Genomic DNA, 14245 nt, shown 5'->3' with positions numbered 1-14245 from the left:
ACCATCTCTTGGCCTCTTCTGCCAGCATCGCCACCTTCTCACCTCTCCTGGGTCTTTCCCAGCCTACAGTGTACACAGCAGCCTGCAACCGGCCTGAACGTCTCCTGCCCCAAAGCCTTCCCTGATCTCAAGCCCCCACCAACCCACCCACGCTCCGCCCCCCGTCTCTGCTCACTTCTCAACAAAAAAGGGGAGGTGAGCTCTCAAGAGCGAGGCCCTGCTGCATACTCCTCCTTCTGGACTGGGGGGCTTGTGGGAGAGGGGGCACTCTGGGCTTCCATGAGCCCATCAAGCCTCACTGTGAGCGTCTGGCTCCCCTGCACCTGGGCGTTCTGTCCCCCCTTGCTGCCACCAAGCCCGCACTCTCCCCAACCCCTCAGCTGGAGCAGCCCTTGGTAAGGACAGCCCCTTCTCTGACCTTAGTCACATGTCTGGCAGGTCACTGCCACCTCCAGGGCCTTGACCGTGAGTTCTCCCGCAGCTCCCCTGCAGGTCTGCCCAGAGTCAGCCCCTTCTCTCCTTCACCCCCAGCTCCCGGTGAGCAGGGAGCCTGGGACCCACCACTCGCTGTTCATCCCTGATCAGCTCCAGCAGCCCAGCTGCCTGCCCACACCTCCTCTTGGCAGCTGACAGCCTCCGCTACCCCCAACAGCAGATCCTCTCTCTGCTTTGCCCCGACCTGAGGAAGTGGCATCAAGCTGCACGTCCCAAGAAGTGGGGGGTCTTCTTGGCTCCTCTTTTCCTTCTCGCGCTTTCTTCCTGTTAGCGATACTCTGAACAAACACAGCCTAAACCAGACCACTTACCACTTCCACCCTGAACCCTAATCCAGGCCACCAGTCTCACAGGCACAGACCAGACTACTCCAAGCTGAGCTGGAGCTGGACTCCAAACACCGACATATAGCTCACAAGGGCCATCCCCGCACCGCACCCCCGCACCCCCGCCCCACCAGCCTGGCCTCCTCTCCCTCCCCTCCTCAGAGGGGCTCCGCCACCTCTGCTGCTCGCTCCCCTGCCTTCGCCAGCAGATCCTTCTCCTCTTTGGGGTCTCAGCTCAGGTCATTCCTGACCCTTGTAGCTCAAGTACCTTGCTGACCCTCTCTAGTTAATTGCTCTCCTTCTTTATAGTAATGCACCACCACCTAACAATCTTGGTATGTTGAGTTACTGGCATCAACATTAGAATGAGGAAAATACAGCCACTATTTGAGAAATGAATGAATCCCAGAATCCATGACCCAAATATTACTTTGCTCATTTTTCTGATCAGAGGCTCGGACATGAAGTCAACTATCAGGGTCTCCAAGCCACCACATCAGTCTGACTCCAAATGCAGGGCTCTTGGCCACCAGGCTCTCCTTGCCCTGTGTGAGGCCTCCCCTCCGAGGCTGGGCCAAAAGCCAAGGGATCTTGTTTTTGGAGGCTCGTCTGAAGACAGAAGCCAAGTCTAGGGCACAGCAGCCCAACCCAGACTTCCAACTCCAGCAGGACGTGGACATGAGGAGTGGAGAGAGTGCAGAAGGCACCCCCTTAAAAACTTCAGGGGCCCAGTTCACAGTCAGTCAGGCCCAGTCCAAGGACTTCTCAGGCCAGTTCGGGGCTGACCCAGGGGCTCAGGAACAGCCACAGTGACCGCAGAGCGCTTGCTGTGTGCCAGGCCCTGTGCTGAGGACTTCACACCCCGCACTGGCTCCTCACAATCACCCTATGAGTATCCTCATTTTATAGACGATGAAGCTGAGGATCAGAGAGAATCAGTAATTGACCTAAGACTTTGTAGCTGGGCGTGGTGACAACCAGGATTTGAGCCCAGGGCTCAGCTTTGAGCCTGCTCAGGCCCCCCAGATCCCAGCTGAAACAGCTCAAGCCCTAGACTCCTTGGCTCAAGGAAAGGGGATCTGATGGGGGACAGACTGTCGTGTGGAGGGAACAAGCACGTGGCATGGAAAGACACCTCACACAGGCGGCAGGTGCAAAACAGAGGCTTTAATCTGAACAGCAACAAAGGCGCCAGGACTGGGGGGGCCCAGGGGCACAGGGGAGGAGGAGCCAGGAAGGTGGTGGTGTGGGCCCTGGGGGGAGGCAGGCGCTGAGCCTCTCCTAGGAAACTATTTCTGTGACTCTTACAGCCCCTGTCCCAGCCTCTGCCCAGGCCATTGGCCCAGACCTGAAGGCCAAGCCCCTCAGTTGTGCTTCTCAGGTGCTCCCCCTTCCCAGAAGGGTGGGTGGGCCCAGATATGGGGAGGGGGCAGCGGAGAGTCAGGACTGGGAGCAGCCCTCCCCCAGAAGAAAACTCTGGAGCTGGCCGGCCGTTGCTAGCACCCCCTCCACCCCAATTCCGGACCCGCCCTGCCCCTGCCCATCCTCACAGCTCCTCCTGGAGCCCCACTGGGCAAGTCCGGGGAGGTGGGAGGACGAGGGGCGGGGCTGCTGCTCCCGGAGCTCTCCTGCACCCACTCACCCACCGCCCAGAGAGAGGGGCGGGAAGCACCACCAGGGGCCTGCAGAAGCAGCAGCAGTGAGGGAGCAGGAGCAGCGGGGCAGGAGAATGCAGGGAGCAGCCCAGGTGCGACCCCCGGCCCCCGGCCCACCCTCTTTCCTCTGGAGTTTCTACCACCCGCTCCCAGCCAGGGAGAGTCTGGGGAGCAAGCCCTGCCAGGCCCTCCAGAGGGTACTCTGGAGCCAGAGAGCAGAAAAGCAAGGATGAGGCACTGGACACAGGGGCCCACACAGGCCAGTGGTCAGCGTGAGGAGGAGCTGGGAGGGTCACTGGCCAGAAAAGTCCACCCTTCTCCCTTCCCAACCCCACCCCAGGCTGGCTGCCAGCCTCAGCCTCCAGCCCTCAGGACCCCCAGACACCCACCCAAACATGGCTTAGGAAACTGCCCCACCCCACGGGGGAAGCAGCTGCTCCAACCCCTAGAAAGGCAACCTGCAAGGGAAAGCAATGGCCACAGCCGAGTACCTCCCCCCACCCCACGGTGGCTGGGTCAGCCTGGGCTCAGATGGGACTGAATGAAAGGAGCGGGAGGCCAAGGCAGGAGCGGGGCCCCCTCACCTTGCCCGTCCACCGCAGGGCAAGTCGGGAAACTGGCCACACTTTGGTCACTTCTCCCAACCTGGGTCCTTCAGCCCTATGCCCTGAGCCTCCATCAGCCCTGCACTCAGCACCCACCCCAGTAAACAGCCTCTCATCAAACAGAAAGAACAAGGGGAGGGGGTGGGGGGGGCAGCAGCTGGAGTCAGGGAGGGCAGGCACGGGAACAGCAGCCGGGACAGGCCGCTCTCAGCACGACGACGTGACGGGATGGATGGGCAGGAGACTCCCGAACTTGAAGTGCTGGATCACGGGGAACTTCTCCAGGCACTGGGAGGAGAAGGGGCAGAGAGGACAGGTGAGAGCTGCGCGGCGCCCTGCCAAGGCCCGCCCGGCCGCTCAGGCCTCGGACAGACCCCCGGACGACTCCCATGTGCGGTTGCAGCAGGTGGCCGCCCAGGGCCCAGGAGTGGCCCAGCCCCAGAGCAGCCCCCAAGCCTTTGGGGAGGACCAGCCCTTCCCACCCAAAGCCGCCCACTCCACGACAATCAGGCCAGGCCCCGGTAAGGACAGGAGAGTGAGAGGAGGAGGAGATGGGGGGAGAAGGCAGCCCAACCGCACAAGGCAGCAGCCGAGAAGCGGGGCAGCCAAATGACACCACTAGGCCCAGAGGGGAAAAGAACCCTCCAGACCCCGGGGACCCCTGGCCCAGGGCCCGCCCTGGAGAAGAGGCATGGGGATACACCAGGACGCCAGCTGAGACAGGCCCAAGGCCCGTTTTCCCACTTTTCAGTTCTCCAGACTGAAAAAGGCATCCTGGCACTTCAGAGTGAGACAGGAAAAACCGGCTGACGGCCCCCCACTCCCCCACCGCAGGGCAATTCCCAGCAGCCCAGTGCTCAGGCACAGAACACGCGCGCTAGGCAGGGGGGTAGCTGCCTGAAGCCAGTCGGGCCAGGGCCTCGGCCCAGGGCTGTGGCAGAGGGGGGAGGAAGGGAGAAGCAGGGCCTGCACAGGCAGCAGCCCCGCGCATGCGAGGGAGGGGGGCCTCCTCTCAGACCTCTGGCTGCACAGGCAGGCAGGATGTGCACCTCCTGGCTGGGCTGGAATAGGATTTTGGCCACAGAGAGGGCGAGGGTCCCATCCTGTTACTGTCTCCTCCTTCTGCTACCTCAGAGGAACAAAGGCCAGCGCTGGCCCAGGGTCCCTGACCTCAAGAGCCAGCAGCAGAGATGAAGGGGCCTTTGCCAGCTGTGTGTGTGTGTGTGTGTGTGTGTTTGTGTCAGGGTGGGGTGTGTGTGTGTGTTTGTGTCTCAGAGTGGGGGATGGTCCACAAGGCCTGAAGAGGGCCCGGAGGTGAGCAGGAAGGGAAATCTATGATGGAAGGATGGGGAGCTAAGCTGTGTGAGGGAGCAGACCTCCAGGCCACAGTCAGACTCCTGGGCCCGGGGCAGACAAAATCGGGGGCAGGCAGCTGGGGGTGGCCCCTGGCGGGGAGGAGCAGCAGATCCAGGCCAGAGGCAAAGGCAGCTGCCATTGTGCTTAGGTCATGAAGGAAGTGGTAGGAGTTTGTCAAAGGGGGGCCCCCAGGGCCCTGGAATTCCAGAAAGAGTCAAAGGTCGACCTGCTTCTAACTTTCAGGCCTGAGAAGTTACAAAGGCAAGAGGCTTACGGGGCTGGAGCAGGGGTTCTGTTCACTCCACCCTCAGGGATCCCCCAAACAAGCTTCCCCAGGGTCAGAGGAGGCAAGGAACTGGGCTAAAGGCAAAGGGCTTGCCTGGGGCAAAGGAAGTGGAACGCCAGGGTCACAGCAGAGGCGCCTCAGGCCGGGCCTCTTCTCCAGAGCAGTGACCTGTGCCGGCAATACCTGTGCTCTGGACAGAGCAACTGCTTCAGCCAGGCTGAGTCCAGACCTTTCAGTGGGCGGCCCTCCCAGCTCCCAGTGAGTCAGGGAGAGAAGGGGCTCCTCGATCCTGACAGACCCTTCTGAAGGGAACACCTGCATGGGGCCAGCCTTCAGGAAAGACAGGCCCACCCCCCCAAAACAAGGGCCCCAGAAGCATCTGGTTCTTCCACTTAGAAAGGCCGAGACAGGCAGCTTGAAGATGCAGACAGTTGGGCCCAAACGCCAGGCCTGGACAGGCCTTTGTGGCAGCTCAGGGCAGCTCCTCTCCCGCAGCCAACTCTGTCTGGGGCTCTGCCCTCTGCTAACCCCCATCTGCACTTCACAACTGGCAGGCCTCGGAGGTCCCCAAGGACCCAAGGTCCCCAAGGACCGGAACCTGTCTGGAAGAGCGAGTCCATTCCTCGCTTTCCTCTGCTCAGGGAGCGTGCAACTCCACAAGCCCAGGGATCACAGACTAAGGGTGACCTGCTGGCAGCTTATAAATGGCTGCTGCAGGTTACAGGGACTCGGTGGCCCTATTAAGAGCTGGTTCAACCAAGGCACGGCCACCACACAGTGGCTGGCAGGCTGCACGCACCCAGAGCCGCAACCTCTGGGCTTCAGGAAGGGCGCTGGGTTATCTGCTCAGCGCTCCCTCTGTCTGGTCCTGAGCTACGGGCAGTTTTCAGTCGCTGACCTCCTGTGTTTAACAGCCAGAGACACACGGACAGCTGTTCCACCTTCGACCACTTTGTGCGGCACCATCAGGGCTGCAGTCTTACCCTCTCCTCCCTCGTCCTGTCGGCCAGGGTTCTTTTGCCTCTGGACACAGGTAGAGACCGGAGGCAGGGCCTTCTGTTCCACCCTTAGGGGCCCAGGTCAAGATTAAGTTTAGTCACTCAAGTAAGAGCCTGCAGGAAGGACAGCATCCCAGGCAGGGAAGGCACCAGAGTCCAGCCTATGCGGGGGTGGGGGTTGGGGGGGCCTGGAGGGGGCGGCAGCGGGGAGACCCCTTCAGCACCCACTGTGGGACTGGGGTGGGGAGGGGTCGATAACAACAGAACACACAGAGGGCAGTGCCCTGGGGACTCTCCAGCAGGAGGGCCAGCGTGGAGGGCTGAGGGCCGGATGGAGCCTGCCCAGCCCCAGCAAAGGCTCCTCTCAGATTAGAGAGGTATGTGGGCTGGAACCTAAACACAGGATGTGAAGTCCAGAGGAAGGGGACCGGAGGGGGAAGGGGCGGAAGGGAGGGAGAGGGCCAGGCCTGGTCAGTCCCAGTGCCTTTAACCCCTTCAGGGCAGCATAGAGGGATCCAGGCCACTGGAAGCGCTGGTACTCCCAGCCACTGCCCCCTGCCCCCTGCCCCTCCTGCTCCTCTGCCTCTGCTAATGGCCCTGAGTGAGCTCTGGCTGTAAGGAGGCCACCTAGACAACCTTCCCCTTCCCTGGAGAGGGATGACCAAGGGTCAAGAAAGAAGCACCTGCAGAACAACACCTGAGACCACCAGCCGAAGGGTGAAAAGAGGGGAGTTTGGGACCCACTGCTCTGGGTGAGGGACTTCACGGCAGGCCCTCCCGGGTCAAGGTCAAGCAGTTCTAGGATTGGTCTGCCTAAGATGTGGAAGAAGCTAGAGGAAAGGACAGAGCGGGAAGAAATGTCTCCTCCCTATTTGCCAGAGAAAAAGTCACGTCCTTGGATGGGAGAAGGGTGCCAAGGAGGACGAGCAGAGGGGGCAGGAGAGAGGGCAGCCGCCTCCCGGCAGGGGGAGCTCCAGAGGCCCATACTTCTCCCTGCTGCTCTGACTGGAGAGCAGGGAGGACCCCAGGAGCGGTTATTAAAAATGCAGTCCCAGGCCTCCCCCCAACACCTGGGGGCCATCAGACACACCAAAGTGGGAGAAACAGCACTTTGGATGACGTCTCCAAAGGATAGAGCCTTTTCCCAAGCCTGTTTCCTTTTTCGCGTCCCCACAGGACACAGAGCTGAGAAGGGCCTCCAGCCATTTGACAAGTGGGAACAGAGACCCGGGGGCAGCAGGATCTGGCCTCAGTCACAGGGCTTTTCTGGCTGCCCATCCATAAACAGAGATTCACAGGCCTCAGGTGTGAGAGGGGGCTGGCCCACAACTCAGAGCTGGACCAAGAGCAGAACAGTGGGGTCGGGGAGAGGGCGCCCAGAACCGAGAGCACCAGCCAGTCCCCACTCACCTCGGCCTTATACATGCGGATGAGACCCTGGTTCACTTTGGACCAGGAGGGGACCGCGCTGATGTTCCACAGCTGGTTGGAGTGCTCTGCAAAGGGGCCTGTCTTCATCTGGAAAAGAAGAGTTCACAAGCTGGAAAGGTGGGCCCTGGAGCCTACCCCCTGCTCCCCTGCAGCAAGGCTGCTCCAGCACACACGTGTACACCCACGCAACATGTAAGCACAAACATACACATGCATACAAACACACATGGACATGTATACAGACACACGCACACACACTCTCACGAAGACCAGGTGGCAGCATGCACCTATGGGGTGGCAGTCGTGCAGGCAGGCGCACGAGTGCATGTGCCCATGCGCACGCATATACACACGTGCCAGAGACAGGGTCCCTCTTGGCCTGCCACAGGCAGAGCTGGAAGAGCCTAGGGAAGGGTTGGTTTGGGAGAGGGCCTGGACCAAGCCCAAGCACCTGACTGCCTTCTTCATGGGAGACGGAGGTAGGAAGGAAAAGAGGGGAAAAACACGGTCACCTGCAGCAGATGCGGGAGGAAGGTCTTTAGAAGGCCAGCCTGACCTGGCAGCCGAGTGGAGAAGGGACGGCAACCCCAGCAGCAAGGGACAGGCAGGAGCAAGGACCGTACGGTCCCAGTCCCTCCTCTTGGAAGAAATCCTGCAGCAGGCCCAATGGAGCCCCCATGATCTCAGAAACCAGCGCTGAGATGAGGAAACGCATGCGTCTGAGTCCACCCCTCAGACAGCACAAGGCCAGCACATCTGTATTTATTAACAGGTAGTTCACAATCCCCTCCACACTGCCCCCTCCCCGGCTGATGCTGGGGTACGGGGCTCAGCACCCTGAGCGCAGGCTTCAAAAGAAAGAGTCTGAAAAGCAGAGGCTGAGCTGGCGAGAAAGCTGACTTGGACCTCGAGTAGGTGGAAGGTTCCAGAAGAGGCTGTGTGTGGAGGCAGAGCTGGTAGAGAGCTGTTCCAGGGGAAGGGATGGGGTCCCTCAGCCCCCTCTCCGTACTGGGGCATGAGTGCGGGCCCCATGAGCACAAAGCCCTCACCCATGGCTGTGGACTCACTCTCTCACTCCCCCAGGGAGGGCAACTCTTACAAAACTGCAAGATCGAAGCTGAAAACGCTGCCATTTTACCCGTCATCTCCCTCCCCTGGCCCAAGTCCCCCCAAAAAACCTGTCTCAACCCCCAGGTTCAGTAGCATGGACAATGGGCTCCTTCCCTGAGCAGCGAGGCCATGGCCCAAGGTCCCCACTGGGCTTCTCCTGGGCTGGTCCCTTCACCCAGACTTCCCCCTCCTCTCTCTTAAGATTCTTTCCTCCAGGAAAGCAGCCAGGGGCCCCCAGCCTGCAGGTGCTGGCCCTCATCCTCAGCCCTCAGAGCTTTGTTCCGGAGCCCCACTCCATCAGACTCCACCCCCATCCTCCCCTCGCCCCGCCCCTTCCCCAGGCGCCCTGCCCCACAGGAGGAGTGCCAGGCTCCAGCCCTCTCTTGCATACTTCCAGGCCCTGAGAAGCTCAGGGATCACTGGAGCTATAGAAGCAGTCTCACTCTGGACTGAGCCCTGTGAGAAACCACCCAGGAGGCACCCTGCTGGCCTGTCACAGCTGCAGCTCCACGAGTCTGCTCAACAAGGGCTCTTAGGCCAAGGCTAGCAAGGGGGCGTGGGCCAGCCTTCCCCACTAGGGGCACGGGATGGCGAGCCGAAAGGCCTCTCTGGCACCCTGGCAGAGCCAGGGGGAGGCCTGAGCCCCGAGGCCCCAGAGGCCCTGGCCCCCTCCCTGGAAAGGCCAAAGATGCTTTCTCTAGAGGGGCTGGCCCACCCCCACCCTTCAGTCCTTTGGAAGGAGCCTCTGTAACTCTGGAAAGGAAAACAGATGAGGGGAAAAAGGAACGGGGTCGAGAAGACAAAAAAAAAAAAAATTAGCTCATTCTAGCCACAAAGGGAGAAGAAAAAGCTAGAAGGAGCAAGCGAGCTGCAGTCCCGCAGTGACCCCAGGGGAATTGTGTGAGTCAGAGCAGCCATATTGAGCAGGAAATTACTCACAGACGCTGCGTTCCTGCCTCTTCACTCCCAAGAGAATCGGCCTTTTGTAAATGGTTCCTCTGTCAGTAACTGAGGGGGGATGGGATGGGGGGGAGGCTCTGCACAGCGCCTTCCTGTCAGCTCCTTCCCTTCCAGCTGAAATCTGATCCCTCCCTTCCCAAAACTCCAAATTTAGAAGCCAGATTGAAACTGAAATTCTTTTCCTGCCTGCCCTGGGCTCTTAAAGGCGCCAGGGCTGCATTTCCTGAGGTGGAGAAGCCTGCCCCATGAGGGCCTTGTGCAGGAGGCCCAGGGCCACCAGGGCAGGTCCCAGGCTGGCCCGGTCTCCTTTCCGACTCGTCTGTTCAGTCTCCCAGCTGCGCCAGCCCTAGCAAATCCCTGGTTTTGCAGAGGCAACACTGCCCCTGCCCCGGCCACAGCACGCAGGCCACGGCACACAGAGCTCCTTGCGACCGTCAGTCAGGGCCTCCCTCACCACCACCGAGGGGCTGCGAAAGCCCTGTCTGGGTGCTGAGCCCAGACTCTGGAGAACTAGCTCCATGTGTGCCTTCAACAGGAACCGCACCAGCCGGCTCAGGGCCGGCCAAATAGGTGAGAGGGGCCCCTGTCAGCACTCTGAGCTCTGCGGCATGCCCCTACTAGCGTCCAGCGCCGCCCACCACGCCCAAGCACCAGATCCAGGGTGAAAACCAGGCCTTGAACAGAGCGTGAGGAACAACCTAGAACTCGACGGCCTGCCGCCTCCTCCCAGTTCACGCCTCTACCTCAACTGTTATCAAAACCTCCACTAAGTTCAGTGTCTCTTTAGCACCACCTAGCGGAGATGGAGAAGCTCTATACAGTCAACAAAAACAAGACCAGGAGCTGACTGTGGCTCAGATCATGAGCTCCTTATTGCCAAATTCAGACTCAAATTGAAGACAGTAGGGAAAACCACTAGACCATTCAGGTATGACCTAAATCAAATCCCTTATGAATATACAGTGGAAGTGAGAAACAGATTTAAGGGACTAAATCTGATAGAGTGCCTGACGAACTATGGATGGAGGTTCGTGACATTGTACAGGAGACAGGGATGAAGACCATCCCCATGGAAAAGAAATGCAAAAAAGCAAAATGGCTGCCTGAGGAGGCCTTACAAATAGCTTTGAAAAGAAGAGAAGCAAAAAGCAAAGGAGAAAAGTAAAGATATACGCATCTGAATGCAGAGTTCCAAAGAATAGCAAGAAGAGATAAGAAAGCCTTCCTCAACGATCAATGCAAAGAAATAGAGGAAAACAACAGAATGGGAAAGACTAGAGATCTCTTCAAGGAAATTAGAGATACCAAGGGAACATTTCATGCAAAGATGGGCTCGATAAAGGACAGAAATGGTATGGACCTAACGTAAGCAGAAGACATTAAGAAGAGGTGGCAGGAATACACAGAACTGTACAAAAAAGATCTTCACAACCAAGATAATCACGATGGTGTGATCACTCACCTAGAGCCAGACATCCTGGAATGTGAAGTCAAGTGGGCCTTAGAAAGCATCACTATGAACAAAGCTAGTGGAGGTGATGGAATTCCAGTGGAGCTATTTCAAATCCTAAAAGATGATGCTGTGAAAGTGCTGCACTCAATATGCCACCAAATTTGGAAAACTCAGCAGTGGCCACAGGACTGGAAAAGGTCAGTTTTCATTCCAATCCCAAAGAAAGGCAATGCCAAAGAATGCTCAAACTACTGCACAGTTGCACTCATCTCACTCGCTAGTAAAGTAATGCTCAAAATTCTCCAAGCCAGGCTTCAGCAATACGTGAACTGTGAACTTCCTGATGTTCAAGCTGGTTTTAGAAAAGGCAGAGGAACCAGAGATCAAATTGCCAACATCTGCTGGATCACTGAAAAAGCAAGAGAGTTCCAGAAAAACATCTCTTTCTGCTTTATTGAGTATGCCAAAGCCTTTGACTGTGTGGATCACAATAAACTGTGGAAAATTCTGAAAGAGATGGGAATACCAGAGCACCTGACCTGCCTCTTGAGAAACCTATATGCAGGTCAGGAAGAAACAGTTAGAACTGGACACGGAACAACAGACTGGTTCCAAATAGGAAAAGGAGTACGTCAAGGCTGTATATTGTCACCCTGCCTCTTTAACTTATATGCAGAGTACATCATGAGAAACGCTGGGCTGGAAAAAGCACAAGCTGGAATCAAGATTGCCGGGAGAAATATCAATAACCTCAGATATGCAGATGACACCACCCTTATGGCAGTAAGTGAAGAGGAAGTAAAAAGCCTCTTGGTGAAAGTGAAAGTGGAGAATGGAAAAGTTGGCTTAAACCTCAACATTCAGAAAACGAAGATCATGGCATCCGGTCCCATCACTTCATGGGAAATAAATGGGGAAACAGTAGAAACAGTGTCAGGCTTTATTTTGGGGGGCTCCAAAATCACTGCAGATGGTGACTGCAGCCATGAAATTAAAAGACGCTTACTCCTTGGAAGAAAAGTTATGACCAACCTAGATAGCATACTGAAAAGCAGAGACATTACTTTGCCAACAAAGGTCCGTCTAGTCAGGGCTATGGTTTTTCCAGTGGTCATGTATGGATGTGAGAGTTGGACTGTGAAGAAAGCTGAGCGCCGAAGAATTGATGCTTTTGAACTGTGGTGTTGGAGAAGACTCTTGAGAGTCCCTTGGACTGCAAGGAGATCCAACCAGTCCATTCTAAAGGAGATCAACCCTGGGATTTCTTTGGAAGGAATGATGCTGAAGCTGAAACTCCAGTACTTTGGCCACCTCATGAGAAGAGTTGACTCATTGGAAAAGACTCTGATGCTGGGAGGGATTGGGGGCAGGAGGAGAAAGGGATGACAGAGGAAGAGATGGCTGGATGGCATCACGGACTCGATGGACTTGAGTCTGAGTGAACTCCGGGAGCTGCTGATGGACAGGGAGGCCTGGCGTGCTGCGATTCACGGTGTCGCAAAGAGTCGGACACGACTGAGCGACTGAACTGAACTGAGCGGCCACTGTAGGATTTCCTCTAGCAGAAGACCTGCGTCCCAAATTTTGGGAAGGTTTTGGGTTTTTATACGTACCAAGCATAACCAAACAAATAAATAAAAATACATTTTAACATGGAGTCAATTCCCATATTCTCTGAGGCCCAGCCTGGTCTTCTGCCTCATTAGATACTGACAGAGGCCCTGGGGCTTGGCCAGCCACCTGGGGGAGCCTAACTGGCTTAGCTTCTTAGAGGGGCCTGCGAAGCCACCCCTTCTCCCCACCCAGCCCCAGGTGTCTCCGGGCTCTGCAGACCCTCCCGACCTAGTCTGGAGACAGCAGCATATGACTGGCTCCCAAGGCAGCCAGCCAGGCTGCCCTGGAGTCCTTCCGACCTTGGGCTGCCTACAGTGCTGAAGGCAGCAGATCTCAGAGAATGAAGCGGCGGCCACTCAGCCGTCAGAACAGGCTTCATCTGCTGACTTGGAAAAACGTGTCGTTCCCCTCTGGCCTCTGGAGTCGGGCAGAGGCCTGAGCCGAATGCTGACCAGGAGAGCCTGCAGCTACAGCTGTTTAACCGGGCGGCCCCTCCTCAGGGGACAGAATGGGCAGCAGAGAGAGCAGCCCCCACAGGGAGGGGGGATCCACGAGAGTGCCAGGGGGAATGCTTGTAGGCATCAGGAAAGAGAATGCGGGCAGGACCTCTGCAGAAGGCAGAGCCAGGGTCCCCCTTGGAAGTGTGTGGGGGTCAGGCACTAGGCAGGGAAGCTAACTAAGATCATGGCATCTGGTCCCATCACTTCATGGGAAATAGATGGGGCAACAGTAGAAACAGTATCAGACTTTATTTTTGGGGGCTCCAAAATCACTGCAGATGGTGACTGCAGCCATGAAATTAAAAGACGCTTACTCCTTGGAAGAAAAGTTATGACCAACCTAGATAGCATATTCAAAAGCAGAGAGATTACTTTGCCGACTAAGGTCTGTCTAGGCAAGGCTATGTTTTTTCCTGTGGTCATGTATGGATGTGAGAGTTGGACTGTGAAGAAGGCTGAGCACCGAAGAATTGATGCGTTTGAACTGTGGTGTTGGAGAAGACTCTTGAGAGTCCCTTGGACTGCAAGGAGATCCAACCAGTCCATTCTGAAGGAAATCAACCCTGGGATTTCTTTGGAAGGAATGGTGCTAAAGCTGAAACTCCAGTACTTTGGCCACCTCATGCGAACAGTTGACTCACTGGAAAAGACTCTGATGCTGGGAGGGATTGGGGGCAGGAGGAGAAGGGGACGACCGAGGATGATGGCTGGATGGCATCACGGACTCGATGGACGTTGAGTCTGAGTGAACTCTGGGAGTTGGTGATGGACAGGGAGGCCTGGCGTGCTGCGATTCATGGGGTTGCAGAGAGTCGGACACGACTGAGCGACTGAACTAAACTGACTGAACTGAGAGGCCCCCAAAGCAGTGGGTCCCCACCTTTAATGCACAGTCACCTTGCACATGTCCTGTGTTTAAATTCAGGGTCCTAGCGTGTGTCCCCCAAGATTCGGATTCAGAAAGCTGAGGTGGGGCCCAAGACCATGCATTTTAACAAGCTCCCCAGGTGACCCTGAGGAAGTGGTCCAAGGCCACATTGTGGGAGATCCTACTTTAGCAGGATAACAACACACACCTAAATGATCCCCGCGGGGTGGCCTGAGGGTCCAGGCCTACTAACTGTCACTTCCAGCACTTCATGTGGCCCCTGTCCTCAGACACCAACAGAGGTGTGTCCCTTCAACAGAAATCTGTTTGGCTGTCCACTCCAGCCTCTCCAACTCCTACAAAGGCTCCATCACACACATTCACACACAAGTAGCTCTACAGATGCCGGGGGGCCCACTCAAGAGATGCTGACATCCACCCACCCTTCAGACCTGCTTTATCAGTCACCAAGTCCACCTAATGACCAGGTCTTAATCCGTCAGCTCCAGCAGAAACTGATCTAGGGGAGGAGATCCTGGACAGCCAGAAGGTGGCTTCGCCTGTCAGAGAGGCCTAGCTGGGCTTCCT

The 14245-nt window shown here is 57.1% G+C and overlaps 1 protein-coding gene across 1 annotated transcript in view; it reads right to left on the bottom strand.

Annotated features, from left to right (window-relative positions):
- PTPA (protein phosphatase 2 phosphatase activator) overlaps positions 1969-14245 on the bottom strand; it is a 33908-nt gene continuing 21631 nt past the window's right edge. Inside the window, exons 9-10 of the mRNA XM_018055948.1 lie at positions 7132-7239; positions 1969-3369 (exon numbers count right to left, since the gene is read on the bottom strand). Coding sequence (XP_017911437.1) covers positions 3289-3369; positions 7132-7239 — 189 coding nt within the window. The 3' untranslated portion in view covers positions 1969-3288. The remainder of the gene's footprint in view (positions 3370-7131; positions 7240-14245) is intronic.

This window comes from Capra hircus, chromosome 11, assembly GCF_001704415.2.
Source record: "Capra hircus breed San Clemente chromosome 11, ASM170441v1, whole genome shotgun sequence".
Classification (NCBI taxonomy): domain Eukaryota; kingdom Metazoa; phylum Chordata; class Mammalia; order Artiodactyla; family Bovidae; genus Capra; species Capra hircus.
This window is presented reverse-complemented; position numbering and strand designations above follow the sequence as displayed.